At 43.6% G+C, this 26137-nt stretch overlaps 1 protein-coding gene across 1 annotated transcript in view; it reads left to right on the forward strand.

The window, feature by feature from the left end:
* LOC115805439 (transcription initiation factor TFIID subunit 4) overlaps positions 1 to 26137 on the forward strand; it is a 67515-nt gene that overhangs the window by 22600 nt on the left and 18778 nt on the right. The window contains 5 exon segments of the mRNA XM_030766022.1: positions 2869 to 3038; positions 9466 to 9596; positions 11135 to 11260; positions 14097 to 14153; positions 24349 to 24471. Of these exon segments, the coding sequence (XP_030621882.1) occupies positions 2869 to 3038; positions 9466 to 9596; positions 11135 to 11260; positions 14097 to 14153; positions 24349 to 24471 (607 nt within the window).

The following is a 26137-nucleotide window of genomic DNA, read 5'->3' on the forward strand; positions in this document are numbered from 1 at the left end:
CCCTTTAAAGGGTGCGTTGTAGCTCTGTTAGCTGATGCCTTGCGTCACTATTAACTTCATTAGCCGGGAAGTTTAAGGACTAGAACGTTCGTGTCAAAGTTTTTGTCGAATTGAAGGGGGGTTTCTCTTTATTACAACCAATTTATATTTACTGTTTAAGTTACGTCTTACGCGAACGGCACACTCTGTTCGCGCACTGTCTCCGAGTTCAGCGTCTGAATCCCAGCTCTACCACTCTCATTGACCTGTGGTTCAGAGCAACGCAACAGCACGGGGTTTGTTGGCAAAGGTTCCCGTCCTTGTCACAGTTTATGGGTAGTAACAGGATGTCGACTGGCTATGCTGTCACGTTAATCGCTCGTCTATCGAACCGCTTTAACATTGGGCTAGGCAGTTCCTTACGGTAAAACAAGCAGCAGCTGTCTTCACGGGCATTGGAGGAAAAGTATGCTAGCCGCATCGCTGCGTTTCTGAGAGGGGACAGTTAGAGGAGTTCATAGTTAATTTGGGGATTTCAGAGTAGGAAAGAATTGGGACATGGAGCTTCTGACGCTCCTGGTACCACCGTATGGTTACCTGTGAGTGCACCATACTGGATTGAGCTCTGTCGGTCTGGTCATCATATACTCACCCCTCTGTGCTACAACTGTGTTGGCCATTGTCAGAGCACCAGACTGAAGCAGCTGACTGATCCAGTCTGTTCTTGTGGTGAAAGGCATGTGGTTTGTCCATTGTAAATCTTCTTGCTACAAGTTTTCCCTCCTACTGTTACCTCGAACTACATAGACGGTTTATTTATTTATTTATTTTTTTACAACGAGTTTCATTGTGTTGTTGAAAATTGAAGCCTTCACACTAGCTCAGTTTTTACTCTTTAAAAACCTTTGTGAGAAGAATCAATTGTCAGTGCTGAGGTAACATGAAAAGATTTCAGGGAGTGGAGCTTTATCATTGTACTGCTGTTGCGAGGCCAGCAGGATACTTATACTGATATGGCCTAACTCCCAGTTTCCATGAACACTGAGCTGAAACTGAGGGCTCTATGGGGTCTACGCTGCAAACATGATTCTAGTATGGCAGATCCAGCTGTCGCGCCATCCTCTTCAGTGTCTGTTTCTCTCTCCCAGCAGTTTCTCGAGTGGTGGACCACTCTGTGGTGCCACCAGTGAGTGTGTTTGCATCTGTCCAAATCCAACCACTCTCCATGTGTAATCAGAGGGATATCCGTACAGTTCTTTACTCACACACACACACACACACACACACACACTCTCTCTCTCTCTCTCAGACTGGCGCAGAGCCCAGCTGTCACCAAAGCTGGACTAAATGTGGATAGCTGTGATGTTCCTTTCTCTGCGTGACCGTCTACAAAGTCAAGTGCAGGCGTTGCCGTTGCTGTGCATCTTGCTGGTTTTGCTCCTCCGTATAAGCCAGACTGTCTCCTGTCAGCAGATTTAATCTAGGACCTGGCTTGGCATATCGGTGCTCTGCTCTCAAACACAGCTGCAGCTGCTCATGTAGCTTCAGTATGCCCAAGGTCCAGTTCAAAACTCTCTGGTGGCAAAAAAAACAAAAAAAACAATGAAGAACGTCCACTGGGATCTCGAGAAAGTGGTTCAGTACAGACCACGTGCACACACATGCGCTTTGTATCGCTGTTCATGCTAAATGGAAGTCTATATGTAGTTAAGGTGGACTCCATAGGAAACCACAACTGGTATCAAGTGAGAAGATGATTGTAGTGATGATGATGATGATGATGATGATAAAGATAATGATGATGCTCATTACGCAGATATACCACTCAGGAGGGAGATCAAAAACGAAACGAATGTGCCCAGGTTCCTATGGATGTGGGTTGTTCATTAAGTGCCGGACAGTGCAGTAATTAGACTGAGGCATTGGCTGCGTTCGCACGGCTCTGCGGTGCGGTCTCCTCGTGGAGAGAGGATTCTAATCATCTGTGTCAGTCTCCTGCTGCGATGTCAGCACTCATATCGTGGTAGCTTGGCCCAGGAGAGAGGAACACGGGAGCGTCGGCAGGGGGGAGGCCGCGGAGTGTGCCTGCCTACCGGTGCCCAGAGAGAGAGAGAGAGAGAGAGAGAGAGATAGGAAGTGTGGCTCAGATACACGGGCACCTCTGTCGTAACTGGCAGAAGCAGTGCGAACGTAAATGAGTGTGGACCAGCGTGGAAGATGCCCCCCCCCCCATGTGTGTTCGACAGTGAACCGTGCCCTCTGTCAGTGCCACTCTGAGCCTGTTTTCAGCTGTGCCAGCAGCAGAGGAAGCTCCACAGTGCTAACATGCAGTAATTAGGACAGTACCAAAGCGTCACTGAGGGGAGACAGTGATGTGAGCATGTGAGCTGTCAATAAAGGTCAATGCCCGCCCCATTCAGAACCTTTTCCCTTGTTTTTTTTTTTTTGTTTTTTTTTGGAGTGTGTGTTTCGAGTTGATTGACGGGCTCAGTTCCTGGCTCATGAGTAGTACTAGTATTTTAGACAGGGTTTATCTTCACATATAATAATGATCTGTATTGTTGGCTTGTCTTTTTTTTTTTATTTACACCGTTCATCAGTGTTGTATCTGATGAGTTTCCTCATGATTCAGGGGTAGTAACTCATTCCACATTCTGCCAATCTCTTCACACACTAAAGCACATTTTAATTTTTGAAATACTTTCTGGAGACAGCTAGGAAGTAGAATAGTTTTGTATCACCCTTTTTTAGTACTTTTATTTGTTCATACAGAAGTTCTCTCTGATTGCTGTAGAAATGTTTTACCAACATGAAGCTAAGGAGCTAGCTTCTGCTGTTCTAAGACCTAAAGACACGTAACAGAGGAAGGTTTGTCTTGTCTGCTTTTAGGGACGATGATGACATCAACGATGTGGCGTCCATGGCCGGGGTGAACTTAAATGAAGAGAGCGCCCGCATCTTAGCAACCAACTCGGAGCTGGTTGGCACTCAGATTCGCTCCTGTAAGGACGAGACTTTCCTGCCTACTGGCCTGCTCCACAGACGTATCCTAGAGACAGGTACAACGCAACACATCACAGCTCTGTTAATACTGGACAAACACAATACAACACAACTCTAAACGGTTACTACAGATATGTCACTGTACTGCTTTGCACTATTGCACAGGCACAATACAATACAGCTCCACTCTAGTACACAGTTAGGATACAGTACTGCTCTACTCTATTACACAGTTAGGATACAGTACTGCTCCACTCTGTTACACAGTTAGGATACAGTACTGCTCCACTCTATTACACAGTTAGGATACAGTACTGCTCCACTCTGTTACACAGTTAGGATACAGTACTGCTCCACTCTGTTACACAGTTAGGATACAGTACTGCTCCTCTCTGTTACACAGTTAGGATACAGTACTGCTCCACTCTGTTACACAGTTAGGATACAGTACTGCTCTACTCTATTACACAGATAGGATGCAGTACTGCTCCACTCTAGTACACAGTTAGGATACAGTACTGCTCTACTCTATTACACAGTTAGGATACAGTACTGCTCTACTCTATTACACAGTTAGGATACAGTACTGCTCTACTCTATTACACAGTTAGGATACAGTACTGCTCCACTCTGTTACACAGTTAGGATACAGTACTGCTCTACTCTATTACACAGTTAGGATACAGTACTGCTCTACTCTATTACACAGTTAGGATACAGTACTGCTCCACTCTATCACACAGTTAGGATACAGTACTGCTCTACTCTATTACACAGTTAGGATACAGTACTGCTCTACTCTATTACACAGATAGGATACAGTACTGCTCTACTCTATTACACAGATAGGATACAGTGCTGCTCTACTTTATAATACAGGTACGATACAGTACTGCTCTACTCTATTACACAGATAGGATACAGTACTGCTCCACTCTGTTATACAGTTAGGATACAGTACTGCTCTACTCTATTACACAGTTAGGATACAGTACTGCTCTACTCTATTACACAGTTAGGATACAGTACTGCTCTACTCTATTACACAGTTAGGATACAGTACTGCTCCACTCTGTTACACAGTTAGGATACAGTACTGCTCTACTCTATTACACAGTTAGGATACAGTACTGCTCTACTCTATTACACAGATAGGATACAGTACTGCTCTACTCTTTTACACAGATAGGATACAGTACTGCTCTACTCTATTACACAGATAGGATACAGTACTGCTCTACTCTATTACACAGTTAGGATACAGTACTGCTCTACTCTATTACACAGTTAGGATACAGTACTGCTCTACTCTATTACACAGTTAGGATACAGTACTGCTCTACTCTATTACACAGATAGGATACAGTACTGCTCTACTCTATTACACAGATAGGATACAGTGCTGCTCTACTTTATAATACAGGTACGATACAGTACTGCTCTACTCTATTACACAGATAGGATACAGTACTGCTCTACTCTTTTACACAGATAGGATACAGTACTGCTCTACTCTATTACACAGATAGGATACAGTACTGCTCTACTCTATTACACAGTTAGGATACAGTACTGCTCTACTCTATTACACAGATAGGATACAGTACTGCTCTACTCTATTACACAGTTAGGATACAGTACTGCTCTACTCTATTACACAGTTAGGATGCAGTACTGCTCCACTCTATTACACAGTTAGGATACAGTACTGCTCTACTCTATTACACAGTTAGGATACAGTGCTGCTCTACTTTATTATACACGCATGATACTATACAGCTTTTCTACACTATATAGGTATGATACAGTACAGCTTCAGGTACAATACAATACAATACTGCTCTACTATACAGATACAACATAATACAGCGCTACTGTATTATATACAGCTCTACACAGGTACCGTACGATACAGCTGCACTCTACCATACAGACACAGTACAGCTCTAATCTGATATACTGAAACAATACAGTTCTACTCTATTACACTGGTACGATACAATATAGCTGAACTCTGTTACACAGGTACAAGACAATACAACTCTACTCTGTTACACAGGTACACTACAATATGGCTCTACTCTATTACACAGGTATGATACAGTACAGCCCTACTGTACTATACAGACACAATACAGCTCTATTCTACTATACAGATACAATACAGCTCTATTCTACTATACAGACACAATACAGCTCTATTCTACTATACAGACACAATACAGCTCTATTCTACTATACAGATACAATACAGCTCTATTCTACTATACAGATACAATACAGCTCTATTCTACTATACAGATACAATACAGCTCTATTCTACTATACAGATACAATACAGCTCTATTCTACTATACAGATACAATACAGCTCTATTCTGCTATACAGATACAATACAGCTCTATTCTACTATACAGACACAATACAGCTCTATTCTACTGTACAGACACAATACAGCTCTATTCTACTATACAGATACAATGCAGCTCTATTCTACTATACAGATACAATGCAGCTCTATTCTACTATACAGATACAATACAGCTCTATTCTACTATACAGACACAATACAGCTCTATTCTGCTGTGCAGACACAATGCAGCTCTATTCTACTATACAGATACAATACAGCTCTATTCTACTATACAGACACAATGCAGCTCTATTCTCCTATACAGACACAATACAGCTCTATTCTACTATACAGACACAATACAGCTCTATTCTACTATACAGACACAATGCAGCTCTATTCTACTATACAGACACAATACAGCTCTATTCTACTATACAGACACAATACAGCTCTATTCTACTATACAGACACAATGCAGCTCTATTCTACTATACAGACACAATACAGCTCTATTCTACTATACAGACACAATGCAGCTCTATTCTACTATACAGACACAATGCAGCTCTATTCTACTATACAGACACAATACAGCTCTATTCTACTATACAGACACAATGCAGCTCTATTCTACTATACAGACACAATACAGCTCTATTCTACTATACAGACACAATGCAGCTCTATTCTCCTATACATAGGTACAATACAGTACAGCCCTACACCATCACACAGGTGCACAGATACAGTGTGGTGTTGTACTGTAACATAGGCACAGTACAATATTTCACATCATAAAAACAGACACACATCACTGCTCTGCACTCTAACTAAAGCGCAATGTCACAGCTGCACACTGTCGATAAAAGTGTAAAACATAGCTTTTCACTGATGGTACGTCCGTGTGGGGTTAGCACAGCTCATTGCTAAATGAGGAGTCAAAGGCATCGTTTCCTGAATGGTGTCTGTGCCGCACTAATCTAACGCATGGCGTTTATGTCACTGAAAGGTTTCTCAGTGCCTCGCGGGATCAGGGCTGTCTGACACCTAACTCGTCGATAACAAAATATTTCATGTTACCCAAACTTTTTAGAGCCCATTGGAATGTAGGCCATTTTTTCTTTTTTTTTTTTTTCTGAATAGCTCGAAGCCATGAAGAGACACTGAGATGTAGTATTTGTGTGGTGCTGGTGTTTTATCTGCCTGTTTTTCTTCGTCCTTTTTTTTTTTCTTTGGTGATTGTATTCATTGTCAAAACTCTCGGCTTGTGTATTTGGTTTACCTCCCTGGTGCTCTAGTGTTTTTCTTCTTCTTTTTTTTATTTTTTATTTTTTTATTTATTTAATTTTGTGTGTGTGTGTGTGTGTGTGTGTGTGTGTGTGTGTGTGTGTCCTGAGTTTAAGTACGGTGCAGTTAACAGTTCTCTCACCTCTTCTGATGAATTCTTCAGTGACTTTCCGAACCCACTCAACTGCAGGCCGTGGTATAAATAGTTTATGGGGACGGCTTTTGAAGGCATGCTCTCAGCCTGTCCCATGGACTGGAGCAGAATATTTTCATCCACAGGACTTTTTGATATCTGTTCCACTCATCTGACTGAAAGGCTTACGCAAGCTAACAGACCTGGTCTCATCTTATAAGCGTTTACATAATTCACAACATTCACTTGGGTCCTTAGTTACAATTTTTTTTTTCTTTTTTCTCTTGTACATTTTTTTTTTTTACCAGTGCATTACTGTAGTGTCATTGCAGTGGAGAGTGATGCGTGTTGGGTTTTTTTTCGACTTCCTTTCATTTTAAGTGACGTTAGTTAAAACATTGAAACTCGAAACTTGTGGAGAAAAAAAATGATGTCGTTTAACGAACTACTCTTAATTTAATGAGGCGTGTACATGTTTTTTTTTTTTTTCCTCCCTACTTTCTCCGTAATTACGTAGCTGCTGTAAATACCACACAGCGGAATGTGCCTGTTTTTATCATATTCCTGTGTTTTTTTTTCCTGTGTTGTTTGTTTGTTTTTTTTTTGTTTTTTTGCTCACTGGATCTCAATTAGGAATCCACAGTATATCAGCAAGGCCCTGAGGGGTGGTGCTGTTGTATTGCACCTTGGTGTGGTTGTTATCCTGTCGCCGAGAGCAGGAGGCTAGATAAAAAAAAAAAAAAAAAAAGAAGAAGACGAAGAAGAAGAAAAAATCTAAATCCTTCTCTGGGGCAGTGTGGGGCCTGAGTGGGAGGACAGGGCGCCCCCTGCTGGGGAGTGGCACTTCCGCGCCAGTGTTGTGTCAGTGATTGGTTGTAGAGAGCTCTCATCTGACAGCAGACCAGGGGGAGGTCCCTCGGCCTGCCAGCTTGGCTCAATCAGAACAAGGTCCCCTGAATTACCCTGTGCCAAGCACTGTTTCTCCACTATGGTCACTCTGCAACAGGACCCAGGCTCCACAGCTGATCTGGGGCCAGCCAATGTCAGCTCTGATCCAGATGTCAAACAAGACACGGGCTCCACAGCTGATCTGGAGTCAGTCAATGGCGTCATCCTGAAAGTAACTGGGACCGAGGCTTCATGGCTGATCTAAATTCGAAACCCCTCAGCCTGTTTCTGATGGTAGACAGGACACAGACTTCACTTACAGCTGATCTAGAGACAGCCCTGCGCCAGCCCTGATTCAGACAGTAACCAACATGAGCCTTACCCTGTACATGCTAAAAGATTAGGGTTTCACAAAACCCAGTTTGGGGACGGCAGAGTGACCCTGACCTTGATGAGGACGGGCATTTGGTTCACCACCAAATGGAAAACCTGGTATTTGGCTTCTCTGCTTGGTAATAATTACCACACACTGAAGTCGTTTTGTTGCAGAGCAGCTGCGCTCAATGTTTTTTTCTTTTTTTTTTTTCCCTTTTACCATATATCTGGTCAGTGCCTTGGTCGATACACAACACTTGATCACAAATTGATCGCAAGTTATGAGCTGTACTTCTTCTCCACCTCTCCCTCAATCTGTCTCCGTCTCTCTTTCTCTGTCTCTCACTGACTACATACACACACACACTCACTCTTGAACAAACACACGCACACGCGCACACACACACACACACACACGCACGCACGCAGGCAGGCAGGCTCATGTCTTGTCCTTGAGCCAGGCAGCGCCCCCCCCCCCCCCCCCAAATGCTCCGGCCTAGAACATACTCACAGCTGGAGCTGTCTTGTGTAGCCTTGCAAAGCTAATGAAAGTGCAGTGTTATCTCAGAGGACCACTTCTGACAGAGACCCCAACCCAAGCACAGAAACAGCTCTGAGGAGACACAGCCCAAGGGCTCATCTTGTTTGCCAACTTCTCTTTAGGGCAGTATGTGAAGTCTGGAAAGAATATATGAAAAGTTGTTTGGAGAGGGAAAAAAAAAAACTCAGAGCAGTGGAGAGAATATCAGAATATCAGTCGCTTGTGGATATTCTATTAAGGCTAATAAGGAATTGTTTGTGGAAAACCAGGATTGAGCATTGACTTAGTATCTCTCTCAGCAAGTGTTGCCTCATTTTTGGACCTCTAATGGCAAATCTCTATGCCCTGTTTTTTTTTTTTTTGTTTTTTTGGGGTCCTCTGTAACGTTTTGATCATCGTTGCCCATGTTTTTACATTTCGTGCACTAATTATCTGGAAGCTACAGTCGTGTTAGTTTCAAGCGATCGAGGGACCTATATACTTCGTAATGTTGAGCTGACTTAAATAATTGGTGTGGTTTACTTAAAGTGAGGCCAAAGAGGAAGTTATGTTAATGATAAATAAAAAAAAAAAAAAAGATTTAATAGTTTTCTAACCCGCCACATTCGTCCTCCACTTCACTTCAGAAAGTGTAGCGCTCTAAGGGATCTTAATTATCCTTTTAAGTTAAGGTGGTCAATGCCGTTTACTCACATGAAAGGCAGCGAGGAGCTTTTTAATTCAGTGTTTTTTTTTACCCCCCCACACCCCCCCCCCCCCCCCCCCCCCCCCCCCGCCTTTCCTCGGATCTTCCCGCCGCTCCTAGTGCTGTTCTCTGCTCTGGATTCGGGCACTGTTTTATGCCTGTTATTGAGGTCGTTTAGAAATTCACGAAAGTGAATCTCTCGGTTCTGTGTCTTTCAGCGAAGAAGTTTGGCGTGACCGAGGTTCCGGTCGAGGCCGTTCACTTCATCTCTCACGCCACGCAGTCCCGACTGCGCACCGTACTGGAAAAGGTGTCTACCATCGCACAGCACCGCATCGACTCCTGCAAAGTAAGCGCCGAAATGTTGGCTTTTTTTGGTTTTGTTTTGTATTGTTTGTTTGTTTGATTTGGAATTTCAAATTGTTTATAGCTAACTCATTTTAATAAACAAAAGTGTCGTTGCATTGACTATAGCTATACATTTTAAAAGCAACCAAACAAGAAAAAAAAAGAAAGAAAAAGAAAAACATGTCAGTCTATCACAATTCTGCGCCTACAGGTGACCGACACCTCTCTTCTGTTTTTATTTATTCATATATTTTTTTTTTTAAAACCGTCAGTCCCATGTATTAAGTGGCTCCATCAGGTCTCTGGTAAAGAACAATGACTTCCCATCTAAACAAGATCTTTCCCTGAGATCCTGAATGCGTCGGGCTAATATATATGAGATCGCTCATCTGAAAAGTCAAAACTCAGTCAGATAAACATCCAATTAAAGAGTAAAAGGTTCCTCCGCACGGCCTGGCGGGTAAAGGGACCTTTTGACATTTACTCCAGCAGTAGAACTGCTTTTAACCGACTGGTGTGAGAGAGCAAGAGCGGGGTGCAAAACAATAGCTCTGACTCCTGCCAAAGAAACAGAAGGTGTTGGAACTCTTGAAAAGCTGTTTTTTTTTTGTTATTGTTTTTTTTTTTTGGTGGGGGGGTGGGAGGGTAGAGAACGGGCGGCACTGCGTCCGTTTGTCGCCGCCGTTGTTTTGCCGTTTTCTGTGGTTTGTAAATGAGGCGCGTTAAAAGCGGGGGAGCTTCGTATCTCGCTCTGTGAAGCCACTGTGTTGACATCAGCGAAAAAGGCGAACGTCCTGAAAGAGCCCAGCCTTGGCTGGCTTACTGTCTAATGCAGGAACGCGGGAACAAGATGCAGGCTCAGCGCACAACAAAGGGAGGGAGGGAGAGAGAGAAAGGATGAGAGGCCCTCTGAAGTCTCTCGGTTCAGCATCACTCTGTTACCCACATCACCACAGTCACAAAAAAAACAAAAAACAAAAACAAAAAAAACAAAAAAAAGAACTATGAGATGGAAAGAAAGATTGAGATAAAGTGGATGAGGTGATTGGAGAAAAGGAGCACGCATCTGAGATTGCTTCACGCCGAAATAAACAGTTTAATTATCACATCAAGTTTTTTACGTATCCACAAACTTTGTTTTTCTACTCTTGTACCCCTCGGCCCCCGGTCTCCGCCCTCTCCTTCCAAAATAACCCGAAAAAAGAGGCAATTTTTTTTTTCTTTGCAGAGTGAGTTGAGTCTTTTGATTTGTTTTTGTGTAATGTATATGTATATATATGAACTTCAGAGCAGTTTCTCCAAACTTGTGGTTTGGGCGTGCCTCATTCTGTTTCTCTCTCTCTCTCTCTTTCTCTCTCTCTCTCTCTCTCCCTCATCTTCTCCTTCTCTCTCTTTCTCTCTCTCTCTCTCTTTCTCTCTCTCTCTCTCTCTCTCTCTCTCTCTCTCTCCTTCATCTTCTCCTTCTCTCTCTCTCTCTCTCCTTCTCTCTCTCTCTCTCTCTCTCTCTCCTTTCTTTGTCGTTCCCTGCTTTCTGGCCAGGATGAGGACTGGTACGAGCAGTCCACAGACGTACGATCCCAGCTGAAGTTTTTCGAGCAGCTGGAGAGAATTGAGAAACAGCGGAAGGATGAACAGGAGAGAGAGATCCTGTTGAAAGCCGCCAAAGTGAGTTTCGCTGTCGTTTGTCCAGCTCCATTGTTTAACTAGGTCTTAGACATCTGCTTTTATGATGCTTTTACTTAAAAATACACTGATACTGTTACTGAAATGTTTGCATGTTTGTCTTAATTTGTCATTTAAAATGAATGTTTTTACGCATTTTTCTTTCTGTATTAAAAACCATGTCCTTTACTACTGAATTAGGACTGGCTTTGTGTTGTCATGGTTCAAGCTATGATTCTATTTAAAAGAAAAAACAAAACAAAACAGGAAACTAAGCCTAGATCCGTCGATGTGGGCAGACAGTGACAGACTATTGGAACCAGTGTGTTAAGAGTTGCCACCCTGCAGACAGACATAGATGAGTGAAAATGTCTTACTGTCTCACTCAGTCCTCTGTAGATGGAAAGGCTGGATCTGTCCTTGGTTACTCTGTCTTGTTTTCCCATATACATCCGTACAATATCCCCAAACCCCTCTGTTTGCTTTGTGTTTCTGATAAGCTTACAGTCACCTCTCACCCTGACACAGGACTACGATACAATGCCATCATTTCTTTACATTCATGAAGCTTCACTGAGTGTGGCAACCTCACAGGCGCTGGGGTTCCTTTAATAAACATGACACAGTGTAAACAGGTCACTGCCAACATGGTAAACAAAATTCAAATAAAACTACAAATAACACGCTAACCTTAACGATTGTGTACACAGCATACCTTTGTTCCACAAGTCAACACATCTCTGTTTAGGGTAACATACCCCGTCTTCGTAATGGGTTAAAACCACTTTCTTGTTTTTTCTTTTTTTTTTTTTTTTTTTTTACTTTTTTTTTTTTTTTTTTTTTGAGTACCGCTGGCCAATTTAGACAGAGCCCTTTTTTTGTGCTTTTCCCTGGAAAACAAAGTCCAGATAGCCAGCAACCTTTCCTAACCGGGGAATTAAAGACTGAGCATCACCATCAGACGGCTCTGTCCTGAATGTCCGTAGCCTGCAGCAAGGTAGCGAAAACATTAGAGGAGAGAGCCGAGTTCATTAATTAATTTTGAATAGAGACAATGGCGCGTAGTTAAGATCCCCTCCACTTGGAGTGTGCCTAGCCATCTTAATGGCGTTATTATGTTATAGCTCGACCACGGCGCGATATTAAAATACCTCCCCAAGCTTATGAAAACGGGACGCTGCCGCCTCGCAGCTGCGAATAGCTCCGCCGACCTTGTTGACTTTGGCCGGGGTGGTCGTCTCCTCTCTGCAACGACACGAGTCAAATGCCCGATCCCAGTATGTAAACTACTGAGTGGTCAAACTGGTTCGTATGAAGGAGATTTAACTGCGTGCTGTAGTACCTGCTGCTTCCAAAATGGCTTACGTCTCACGCATTTACTGTCACCGCGTCCCTCGGCTGCATTTGATACATGGGGGTAATGAATATTTCATATCTATACACACTGCGTTCACACAGACTACAATGCAGCGCCCTGTGTTTAATTAAAAGATGCTGGACAAAAAAAAACAAAAAAACAAAAAAGGGGGAAGAAAATCTGACTGTCTGTTAGTGGTACCCAGGGTGTGTGTACACAACGTATTTTATGTCCTTTTGGGGAGGTCTGTCCCCCCCCCCCCCCCCCACCTTACTGTTTCTCTCTCTCTTAAGTTCAGCTCAGTTTGACCTCTTAAGCACGAACCTACTAAAATAATTCCACCCTCACCATCCACTTAAAAATATGACTCAAGTCTTCAGGGACGTGGCTTTGGGCCAGTGGGCAAATGCATTAGTCTTAGTTGAGATACCGACCAGTACGTGAACCGACTGATACATTTAAAGCCAATTAGCGAAGAGCAGGGCAGGACTGTTGCCTCCTGTTCTGGAGACAGTGAGATGATCAGTAAGAAAAGGAGCAGTCACTAAACCCACAGAGGAACCAGGGGCTGGAACTTACATGTATCTGTATCTGTATCTGTATCTGTATATATTTGATTGCAAAGTTCATAAATTCAAATGACATTGCAAGGGCAGGTGGGAGGTTACTTTGTAGCTTTCTGTGGAAGTAAGGAAATCGTTAAGACAGGACCCGCTCTTTAATAAAGGGATCAGTATGTGAGTAATAAAATATCAGAGATGGTTCTGACCTTTAACAGCACTGCAGAGGCAGCCCAGGCAGCACTGATGTCTCAGGTAACCCTTACAGTACAGCAGTGACGTCTCACCAAAACGTGTCGCTGCACAGTCTGGGACGTGTGGGCACCGAGTCCACGTTCTGCTGCTGTGACGGGGATGAGATGAAGTGGCCGAGTGTTTGGTCTGGAAAAAAAAAGAAAAACACAGACCTTTTGCACGCTGGCGTGTCTTAACGGTCATTAACGAGACACTGTCCTTAGAACGGGGACACGGCGTAGAACAAAAGGCAGAGAGAAAGAAAGAGCGAGAGAGAGAGAGACATTAAGAGCGAGAGAGAAAGACAGCGAGAATGTTACGTTGCCCGCTTTCCTAGAGTTCCGGCACATCCATGCGCGCCCCCCCCCCCCCCCCCCCCGCCCCCCCTTGCGGTGCAGAATTTTTAATAACCGTCTTTTGATTAGAATCTGCCCCCAGCGGCTTATTTACGGCTAGATTTGGAGCAGGTTTAAAGGGTGACGCCCCGAGGCGCACCAATCGCACATCTCTGAATTCAAATACGATGTCCTTGACACCTTGTATCCTGTTCCCATTCTGTACTATTTTTGTGCGCTCTGCAACAGATGAGGAGGTCTATAAAGCAGCTGTTAACCTGTGTTTTTTTTCTCTCTCTCTCTCCTCTTTCTCTCCCTCTTTTTTTTTTTTTTTTTTTTTTGTTCAACCGCAGAGCCGCTCCAGGCAGGAAGACCCCGAGCAGGCACGGCTAAAGCAGAAAGCTAAGGAGGTAAGCACTTCCGAGATCATTACATGTGACATTTTCAGCTTCGGCATATTAATTTTTCATGCCATGCTACATATGTAATGCCATTTAAAGTTCGACTTAAAAAAAAAAAAAAAAAAAAAAAAGGATGGGTGGGGGGGATGGGGGTAAAAAAAAAAGTTTTGAGGAATTATTTGCGCTGATTGATGTCCGTGGTATGGGAAGTGAGATCTTTTTTCTTCTTTCTTTCGTTCTTTCTTTTTTTTTTTTTTTTTTATTCCTCCATCTTGACAATTCTTTTTGGGTGATCGCTGCTCATTGTTCTGTCTGCCTTTCTTGGAGCGTTAGTTTGGGTGCTGACTTAAGGAAGGGTTCACGTCTCTTTCTCCTGCTCTTTTCCCCCAACTTTTAACAAATGATTTGCATCACAAAAACAAAAACACCCCCAAAAAAACCCTCATTTTATAAAGTCGTACATCTTAGTTGTCCAAAATGGGACTGCATCGTGATAAATAAATACATTAGACCAACAACAACAACAAAAATTCTGTTTATGGTTTTGATTAAAAAAAAATAAAGAAAACAGAGTACTACCACACATTATCGTAGACCAGTACTTGTGTTCTGCTCGGACAAGCTTACACATTAAAGGAAAGGAAGTTTGGCAACTTGTAGCGCATACTTACTGGTTTTTTTTTTTTTTTTTTTTACAAACTACCTGTCAGAGAGACAGACAGTTGGACACTGCCTTCCTTTCATGTGGAGGCCTACGTCTTCTTTCTCACACCAACTATTTGTGTCGTGATGTGGGAGTAATGCTGTGCTATTGAACAGACTCCACACACAAGGGTCCACGCAAGTCACGATCACGGCAATCATTTCTCTCTGAATGATACCAGAAGCCTGAATTACTTATGTACTCAGTACTGGTCTGCCAGATGCTCAGATCCGTGCTCACCCATTCTGAGGCAACAGTAATCATTAACGAAAAAAAAAAAAAAAAAGAAAAGAAAAGGAGAAAGGAAAAACAGGTACAAAGACTGTGATCTGCTCTTTGAGCAGTCAGTGAATCGAAGGTCTGCTATGACCAGTGATGTCTCACCGAAATCTGCCCCCGACGTACTCTGCCACGGCAACGAGCCCTCAGACCAGATCCAAGAGTCTTCCCGAAAGCCCTCCGTATGCAAATGAGCTGGGTGTAATGGCTGTGTGCTGGCAGCGCCAGCGGGTGTGTGATCAAAGTGGATCTCCTCCCAGTTAAGTGGCTAGGCAGCTCGTCCTGCGAATGCAGCCAGATTAGCTGCACAAGTATATGAGACATGCCTTCTCATTTTCAATTGGAATTTTAAATAGGTTTTCGCTGAATTTCTGCCTTATTTAATGTTCTTTTTCGCGACCAGGAATAGTTTTTTTTTTTTTCTTCCTTTCTTTTCTTTTTTTTTTCTAACTTCTCCTCTCTTCTCCTTCTCTTTTTTGACTTAATGGCCATCGTTTCTCAGGCCTGCGCTACGCTGGTTTTCATCACCTGATTGGCTCAGGGGGACAGAACTGGCTGTTTGTGTCGTTTGCGGAGTCTGTCGGCAGCCCCGCACATCTGCACAAATTTCATCGGGATAATGAGAATGAGCTGCAGCTCCACTTCCACACACACACACGACTGGTGCTGCTCCACCAGGATTTTTATTACCCCCAAAATCATTTTGAGAGATTGAATGTGACGAAATAGATTCTGTTCTTAGGTGAACTGCGTGTAGAGGCGAGATTAGGCGAGTCTGTAAAACAGGCCGTGTCTGTTTGTTGAGCGTGAGGGGAAAACAAACCGGAAAACAAACCGGATTTCTCTCATCGGAAGGGCCCGGCCGCAGACGGACGTGGCCCTGGCCCTGGCCCTGATCGGTCAAAGCAAGCCTGAAACGTGAAGCTAAAACTTTCTACAGCCTATGGGGTCTGGCTGACACCGCCAGGATATTGTTCAGGGCCCCGTCTGGACATCTCAGAACACAAACACTTAATTTCTCTTACTGCCCCAAAAACAGCCACCACATAAAAAAAAAAAAAAAAAGAGGGAACCTTGTGTATGAACCTCTGTTTCCTCCGTTGAGAGCGCTGCCCAAAGGTCAGCTGGTCCATTTTTTTTCTAAATGCCCTCAGTGAAAATCAATGGCCAAAAAAGAGTGTGTATTCTGTGTGAAAAGCCCAGGGAGCAAGGACGGCAGGCTCCTCCTAATCAGCAGGTCCTATCAGCGGGGGAGAACGCCGTGGCAGATACATCACCGTGTCAAAGCAGCCAGAATCACCGCGGCCAAAGATTCATCATCTCGGACCAGTCTGCAGGCGTCGCGGGCCAGGCGAAAACCGGCCAGAGAATGGGCAGATGCTGTCCAGCTGGGTTCAAAAATGGCCTTCTCTCCTCAGCTCCTCCTGGGCTCCTCCACCTTTAGCAGTTATAGTCCACATTGGACCGAGTCAGTCTTTAAAAGATATAGTCTCTGTTGGACCAAGTCAGTCTTTAGCAGTTATAGTCCACATTGGACCGAGTCAGTCTTTAAAAGATATAGTCTCTGTTGGACCAGGTCAGTCTTTAGCAGTTATAGTCCACATTGGACCAAGTCAGTCTTTAAAAGATATAGTCTCTGTTGAACCAAGTCAGTCTTTAAAAGATATAGTCTCTGTTGAACCAAGTCAGTCTTTAGCAGTTATAATCCACATTGGACCAGTCAGTCTTTAAAAGATATAGTCTCTGTTGAACCAAGTCAGTCTTTAACAGATGTAGTCTCTCTTGGACCAAGTCAGAATTTAGCAAATATAGTCCATATGGGACCATGCCAATCTTTAATAGGTATGGTCCCTGTTGGACCAAGTCAGCATTTAGCAAATATAGTCCACATTGGATCAAGTTAGTGTTTAGCAAATACATTCTATATAGGACCAAATCAGTCTTTAGCAGAAATAGTCCATGTTGGACCCCGTTAGCCTTTAGCCGATATGCTACATTTTGGTCCAGGTCATCCTTTTGAGGCTATGCTGCACATAGGACCTGGTTAAGACAGCCAGTTAAACCCTACTCCTCACGTAAGGCTAATTATGAATGGTTCAGAGTTGTGCTATTTCCCCGTTTCTATTTTTGTTGCAGTTAGGACTTACTTCCCCTAAAATCTACAAGAGTGTTAATGTAGTTTAGGGGTTTACAGGATCTCTAATAATCAGTGGATTATTTCTTGGAAAGTGATTTCCTGGAAAACAGAATTAATGCTTTGTTCAACGCCTCCCAGAGCTGCAAGCGACTGATAGCTCAGTATGTTCTCGATGAAACCTCAGACCGAAAATAAAGCGATGATTGACATTTTGTGTTCATTTTGATGGGGCTCTGGGCATGGCCGTGGATCCCGGGCTGAGTGACACTCTTGGCAGGCCTTCGTTTAGGGCCGAGCGGTGGCTCTGCTCTCTCTCCTCCGTGTCCTTGTAGCTGTGCTCCACTTTTTGCTCAGAGTGGTTCCATATTCGTGTGAAACAGAGAGCTGTCCAATGGGAATCTCTCGACTTTTTTGTTAGAATAATTTTCCTCAAATATTTTTCCTCCTTCAGGCAATCTGAGTTTTTTTTTTTTTTTCTTCCTTTCTCTCTCTCCCGTTCTCTCTCTCTCTCTCTCTCTCTCTCTCTCTCTCTCTTCCTTTTGCCTCGTTTGCATGCCAGGATTGTATGAAATGTCTTGAACCACACTGAAGTGAGCCTTGCCCGTGTTCAGCTCTCAACCTTGTGTGCTTCCAGTTCAGTAAGCAAAGCATTCATGGCTTAGCTGGATGCATAAACAAGCATAAATGGATAACACAGCTCTATGACATGAAATGGTTTAGCGTGTACTTTCTACAGCAGACATTTAGGAGCCCCTGAATGTGTCAAATTGAAATAGGATTCTCAGTTACACAAACACAAAGTCCAACTCATTGTATTTGGTCCTTTTTTTTTTCTTTTTTTTCTTTTTTTTTTTAGTGAAATTTCAGCTTATTGGACATTATGGCCATTGGTTTCGCTGATAAGCTGTGATCCTTTAAAAACCCATTTGGGCTTGTGTGGGCACGCTGAAAGCAAAGCCTATGGCAAATGTCCTGAGAGCATCTTCTAAGCACATTTGGCACTATTGCAGCGAGTCTTAGGGAAAAGAAATGTAATATCCACAAAGTTTAGCGCTAATTCTATGGTGTTTTTACTTTTCGTGTCAAGTCTGAAATTCCAGTCCGTTGCACATTGTAATTGTAATTTTTTTTAGGGGGGAGGCTGCAAAGGGGAGTGTTGTATGCTCCACACATTGCCAAGAGAATAACATCTGAAACTGAATAGAGATATTTAGATCTGTGACGTTTAAGACTTTATTTCCCTCTAATTCTCTATTGTCTGTCTTCAGTTTAATTACTCGGTAGATCAAAGATGGTTATTTTATTGTTAATTAAAACATTCTGATACAGGAGGGGGGTTAGGGGTGGGTGGGGGGGCTGAAAATCTGCATCGGCGAAATGCCGGTAGTCCATTTCAACCTTGTTTTATTTGCCACTTTGTTGTTGGTAGTTTAGTTTTCCTGAAGTCATATCACAAGAAGAAAAAAAAAAGGCAAGAGAAAAAAAAAAGAACTCAGCTTTTAAAAATACCTTTGGTGTTCCTGTGTGTTTTCGAATATTACAAAGTGCTATAATGAGAGGGGGGAAAACAACAAAAAGGAGATTTGGCTCTGAGCGGGATAGCAGCTCATCTCCTTAGCGAAGGCCCAGTTGAGAGCCTGTAGGAGCCCTCTCTCTTTGTGAGCAACAGCACTCCTTGGGACTCTTGTGCCAGGGGAATTGGGTACGATGAGCTACGCTCGTGGCGAGGTGCCAACCAGCCTCGCACGCCCAGTACGTGATGGGGGGGGGGGGGGGGAGAGAAGGAGAGAGGGAGGGAAAGCGAGAGAGAGGGAGAGAGAGAGAGAGAGAGAGAGAGAGAGAGAGAAGAGGAGGTGAGCAGAGGACACATTTCAATTACGCAGTGGAGAAAGGCTAGTATTAAAACTCTCCTGACCAACCGGGAAGGCCGTCCTCACCGTCGACCTCACGCTCCTTTTTTTTTTTTTTTTTTACGCTCTGTGCCAAAAAGAGCACCCGGCGCGTCTGGCCCCCACGCCTGCGTGTCTCCTTTAGTTTAAAGCGATTGTCATTTGTAGAGGAAATGGGAGAATGGAGGTATAGACAGCCCTTTGTGAGCTGATTGTGAGAGTGCCAGCATTGCCCGCATGTTTCCATTAGATTGTCATGTTGGCTAATTAGAGAGCGGCGGTTTGATTCACCTTCTTAATTAGAAGGACTTGCACACCACAGGCCTGAGGCTGCGTAGAGGGAGAGGGAGAAAGAGAGAGAGTGAGAGAGAGAGAGTGAGAGGGAGAGAAGAGCCTAGCCTCACAAGCCCGCAGTCTCTCTCTGCCTCTGAAGATTCTCTTCTCATCTACCTTACAATTTTTTTTTTTTTTTTTTGATTTGAAAATGAATAAATCATTGCGATCATCCTCTTGGTGTGCGAATATCTGAGTTCACATTTTTCCCCCAGATGCAAATTACATGTGATCAATAGAAGGTGACGTCTACCAAAACCCTCACTTATGGAGAAAGAAATGAGAGAGAGAGAGAGAGAGAGAGAGAGAGAGAGAGAGAGGAAAAAAGACTGCTTGCCCAAGCAGGGTGGAATGTGTTAGACAAAAGAACAGAGAAATTTTAAGGATGGAAATTTTCTCCTTAGATAAGCACAATTTTTAATGATCACTTTTTTTTTTTTTTAGCAGAAGCTCAATGATGTTTTTCTTTTCGTTTTTTTTTTTTTTGTGTGTGTTTGTGTGTGTATGTGTTTAAGAGTGATTTTTAGCTCTTTAGCATACTCAGGTTCCCCCTAAAAGATTACATCCACAAATGTTATTACAGGGTGAACCCTCACTGCCGATCTTTTTTTCTGCAGTGGATGTGTAATTAATTGGATTGTTAAAGACGACTATTAAACAAGGTTGCGAGACACCAAACACGTAGTTTGGTAGTCCTAAAGCCTGTAAATCCTATTCAAATGCGTATGAATAGCAGTGCCTGTCAGAAGGCAGACAGAACGACCTTGGATTCAGGTGGAGCCCAGAGCAGTGAGTAATTGGCTGTCGGCCTTAACAACAGGTCCAAAGCGACCAACTTTTGTTGGACAGATACTGTTGTATGGAATCGAGAATTTTCATAAGAGTTTCCATGGCTGTGTATTGCTATTGTCACACATGCTCCCCTCAGGTCAACACTGATTTGTGTTTTGTCAATGTTAACAAGGTTTTCTGTACAACAGAGGCCAAACAGATTGATCTGTAGGTCTCTAAACCACACTCTGTGGGACATAGCGTTTTCCTTTTTCTTCTCTAAGATGTCTGAAGACAGTCTTTAACGTTTCCACTTGAAAGTCAGTCAGATTTTACGCCGATGTCTGTCGCATGTTGTGATTGTGTTTTTTAACTCATCGCGTCTTTGCACAATGATTATAACTTGACTACGGCATCTGTGATGTTTAGTCTCGACTAAAATATAAATCCCAACGCTGGCGGAGTGCGTAACTCGTCAGTGTGTGTCAGACTCGTGGTAGTTAAGGCTCATAAGACGTTTCATATTTTTAAAGTTTGTGCTTAAAGTCAGCCACATTTCTGGAGACCAAATTTCTCACCGCTGTTGCCCCATCATTCAGACATGTTACGTTTGTGTTTGTGTTAATCATTTTTGCGGCGGAGAGAATGAAAGAAAAGGAAAGAAAACAGGATGAGGAGAGCTATTTAAAAGATGTAGTGTTTATGTTTTCACAGGCTGTTCCACTAAGACAGCCTAACGTAAATAAGAGAGGGCTGCTCCCAGATGTTCTCATGTAGCAGCAGCGGCAGCGGCAGGGCAGAATCCATCTCGCTGTAAGGACACAGAGGGGAGATGTAAGGCTTTGCTTTATACAGAGCCCTGTAAGACCAACGCATGGCGGTACTGTGCATATATGTGCCCCTTGTGGAGGGGTGTTGGGGGGGGGGGGGGCGGTTTGGCTTGGGAACTGTCCTGGAGGAGGGAGAGGTAGAAAGCGTGGCCCCCTGCTTGGCCTTTATGGTCCTCTCTCTCTCTCTCTTTTTTTTTTTTTTTTTTTTAGAGGCAATCTAAGCGCCTCCTTTTTTTTTTTTTTTTTTTTTTCTCTTCCCAGCCCAGCACTAGCCACCCCCTGACGTCAGGCCCACACGTTACGCTCCACCAAGGACATCTGTCTGTAAGCGCCTGAGCTGCCAAGAGCCTGCCCCACGGCCATATGTGGGGGGCAGGGGGAGTGCTTTTGTTAAAAACTGCACAGATAGAGAACGACAGGTCGGCTGTCGTCGGCCTATGAAATTTCGCCTTCCGTACGCGGTCATCTGAATGCGTACGCTTTTACGATCCTTTCCATGTTTTGCAGTAAAGAGAAATGCCACCGTCAGTATATGTTGTGCCTTTGTGCGTAATTTTACTGACGGGTTTTGATAGTTGAAAGGTGATTTTCGACAAAGCAAATAACAATTTGCCCGGAGTTCTGTTTCCCATTGATAATCCAGAGGAGAAGTAAACACATTCAGTGAACAACAGGCTGAATACTGCCCAGCTCGTTTTTAGGACTTTATTTGTATTTTACATAAAGCAGAACCAGATAATCGATAAAGACCTACATAGTAACTGCATGTTCTCTACGACAACGATAATTTCGTATCATCTTATCGTTCATCGCCCGAGGCTCATCTTCGCTCAAACCACTGTAAGTCCGTAAAAACGCTATCTGATTGCGCCCAATCAATGAAAGAGTCATATATTATTGTCTATATCATTGCATTATACAGTTAGGAGACGCAGTAGCGCTTTCTGTCGGCTCTCACCTGGGCTTTTAAGGTCTCGTACGCAGGCTCACGGTTAGCCCTGTTCGGTCCTGACCTTTGTAAACAATTTGAGTTTACAAGTTTTACGCTTTGGCTTGAAAGGGCAGGTGGGCTAGCCACCACCAGCAGCAAGCTGTATTTCAGCAGCTTTGGAAGCTTTCCACATTCTTTAGCATATGTATTGATTGGATCTGGAGGAGGAAAAAACAAAACAAAACAAAAAAATAGAGTACATATGCTCCATTGGAAAGAAAAGGTTGTCCCGCTTTATGGTTTTTTTTTGGGGGGGGGGGGGTATATTTGGTGGTACACTGTTTGTGGAGATATTGTAGTTATTTAGGGGAACAGACAGTTGTGGAAGTGTGAGGAACAGGGAGGTCTTGTGCCGGAGTCTGGCGTCGGCTCCCTCCTGAGGTGAGTCTATCTGTGGTACGTTCTCTGTGATGAAGATGAGTCTGTGAGGAGCGCGGCCCTCCGCGATTGGCTGGGCCTCAGACGAGAGAGCTGCAGATGGCGCGGGAAGGTCTGCATTTATCATACAGTCATAAATCTGAGACGCAGGCAGTAGCTCGGGGCGTCGTGCGCCCATGCCTGGTGCCAACTGCCATCCAGAGACACAGGCGCCCTGGTGCCATCAGTCAGATATCAGGACTCACGACCGGAGCGAGACTATCTGGGGTCATTCTCCGTCAGTGGCTTCCTCCGCGCTCAACCGCGATGGTCTTTTCAGCTCATCGCTGCTGTCCTGAGCCTAAAGCCAGTGCTCTGTGATAATCTGGCTTAGTATGTTTATGTGGATGTGCGTATGTGTGTGTGTGTGTGTGTGTTTGTGTTAAATGTACATTACTCTTCATTAGCATAACTTCCTAGGCTATGTGGCACTGTTCAGGGAGGCACATCTGTAGGGCTTTTGGTGCAGAGCACTCTTTAAGGGTAGGCTTTTCTTCTGTATACCGAAGCAGTAACCTGCTTTATTTAATGGGAAACGTGGACGGAAGAATGGCAGTTGTGTTTGTTAGAATTCTGTTGTTGTTCCTGGATTTTGATGTCACCATGTTTGTGTCTGTGTTGTGTTTTTCTTTTCTTTTTTTTTTTTTTTATGTTTTTGGAATGTTAAATGTGAAGTGGCAACCTCCCTAAAGGCCATCCTTGGCCAGAGGCCTTTTGAAAAAAAAAAAAAAAAAAAAAAAAAGGAAAAAAAAATCAGAGGCCATTTCATGCACATTTGGGATCTTGGAATTTGAACGTGAGTCAACCTTTTATGGAGTGGATAGTTTGAAAGGAATGAGCCTCCCCCCCCCCCCCCCTTGTGATCAGACAACACACATCACACACAGAGTTCATAAAAGAACACGAAAGGCTACATTGATTGTCCTCATTCACTTCCATAACATGCACTCCCCAATGGGCACATAGCCCCCCTCCTGCTGTGGACAGGCTTTGACGGGCACGTGGGTGTGGGTGTCGGGTGCATGGGGGGGGTGACGCCCTCCGTGTTATGCCCTGGGGGCCTCACACGTCCGCCTGGCTGGCAGAAAGAACCGGCTCACAGCAACGTGGCTTTAGCGTTTGCCCCACGGGCAGACATGACATTACCTGGGGTACTGCGTTTTTTTTCTCTCGCACTCTCTCTCTCTCTCTCTGTCTCTGTCTCTGTCTCTGTCTCTCTCTCTCTCTCTCTGTCTCGCTCTCGCTCTCTCTCTCTCTCTCTTTCTCTCTCTCTCTCTCTCTTCTCTTCCACATCAAAAAGTGAAAAATCACATCAGAGCATGTGACCGACCCAGCCGCCCGGTCTGACATGTACGCGGCTAATGTCTGACTACGCGCTGCCATTTCAGTGCTGGGTCTCAGGGACGGGATGGCAAGAGTGTTGGAGGGAATGGAGGGCGTGTAAGAGTGTCGTATCTCAAAGATTGACTACATTAGTGTCATTTAAACAAAACATGTCTGTTCAGACAGACAGCTACCAAGACACAGCGTATCAAGCTGTTAAAAACCTCGGCAAGCCTCGGCCTCATGGATGTTTATCACGTGTCCATAATAAACAGATGCATTCCAACCAATCATATGGTACTAGGACATCTGGTATGTGACCAGTGATTTGCTTCTGCCGTTGGACGTATAAAGATTAGCTTTAAGGTGGTTTGTTGTTGAAGATGGTCCCTCTATTATGATGCGAGACTGACATACCATCATCGCCTTTGTGGTGTGGTTTTGTGTCGTGTGATCGCTGTCTGATGTTTATTTGTTTGTTTATTTAGTTACATTGTCTTTCTTTTTTTTTTTTTTTTTCCCCCTCTTCAGATGCAGCAACAGGAGCTAGCCCAGATGAGGCAACGCGACGCTAACCTGACTGCGCTAGCAGCTATCGGGCCAAGAAAGAAACGCAAAGTGGACTCTCCTGGAGCCACGGCGACAGGGACAGAGGTGAGAGCTTAGCATGATTAGCATGGAAGATTTTCTTTTCTTTTTTTTCTTTTTTTTTTTTTCTCCTCCAGATCACTCATTGAGGTTCCATACTATATATAGTCTGGTTCCATACTATATTGACAGTACTGAGGTGTTTTGGGGGGGGGGGGACAGAGTTGTTGGCTAACTCAAATGATTTACATTACGTTTACATGTGATCATGTAGCAGACACTTATCTCCAAAGCAACTTCCATGACAGGCGGAATATAGTTAAGCTAATAGCCATTAAGGAGATGCCTGCTGCATAAGTGACACCGCTAAGTTCAGTATTAGACCGGATACAAATGCAAGAGTGTTGGTGGAAAACCAGAGAGTGGGCTACAGGTGGGTTAACAAGCTCCCCACAATAGACTTGAAGAGTGCCTGGTTTATTCGCGACACTCTTACTTAGAGACTGGATGAAGCTGGTGAACTTAGCAGTCTCAGAAATCTCGTTGATCTTACCGAATAGATTTCTGGTGTCTCTGTAAAAACTGGTACGAGTTTCAGGCCTTCTTCACATCAGGAAAAAATTCACATTTGCTCAAATCCGTCAGACTCGTTACGCAAAGTTTTTTTCCTTTGTGAGACCAGAACTGATACAGCCATGCAGTCAAAGTAAACAAACAGAATTGAAATGGTGTATGGTGTTGCTATATATATATATATATATATATATTTATATGTATGAGTTCATATATGTTTTGGCTTATCTCCACGCGGCCTGTTCCTAATTATCTAAGAGTTATTGTTTTATATTAGGACAATCTGAGTTGGAATGACATAAACAAAAAGAAAGACAGAAAGAAAAATGAGTTGGAGTATTACATTTCCTCAGTGTGGGCTTGAGTATTAGGTCATTGTGACATTGTGTCCAACTACAGAGTCTTAGTCAGAGGGCTCTCAAGTGATTCAAATTCCCTACAATATTCTGTGTAATGCTTTGAATATGATAAATATAAAAGAAAAAAAACACACACGAAAAAAAAAAAAATAAAAAAAAACCCGCATGAGCTGTTGAATGTCAATTGGTCATTTTAATAACCTGCTTATTGGGTTGTAACGTCACATTATGCGCTTTAGCTGCAATCTGCTGCACAAAATCGCGGGAGTAAGTGCATCCTCTATAAAAAAAAAAAAAAAAGCATAAGTAACAAAATAAAAGCATTACTTCTGGGTTCTTGAGTGTCGTGCCAACCCCATTCAATCTGCTTTACCCTGATCTGTGGGTGAGCCGAAGACCTTCCGCAGAGGAGAACATCTGAACAATGGGCACGCTGTGGAAAAAAGAAAAAAAACAGACACACAGCAAATAAACATGAATATTTTTATTTTATTTATTTTTTTTTTCCCAATGATTTTTTTTTCCCCACAACTCGTCCATGTTTAATTAGAGGAGCGTAATGAAGTGAAATCTCCTTCCCTGTTTGGTGGAGTGGGTTTGGAGGAGGAGAAGGAGGAGGAGGAGGAGGAGGTGGTGGTGGGGGGGGGGGGGGGGGGGGAATGGCACGGAGGAGTAGGAGAGGAATCTTAACTTATTTTCACTTCATTTTCACCTCCTCACATTTCTTCATTTCACATGGGCTGGAGGTGCCGGCGGCAATCTCTTTCCCTTCTCCAGAGCAAAGTGAATGTGACTTTTCT

This window comes from Chanos chanos, chromosome 2 (genome assembly GCF_902362185.1).
Source record: "Chanos chanos chromosome 2, fChaCha1.1, whole genome shotgun sequence".
Taxonomy (NCBI): Eukaryota; Metazoa; Chordata; class Actinopteri; order Gonorynchiformes; family Chanidae; genus Chanos; species Chanos chanos.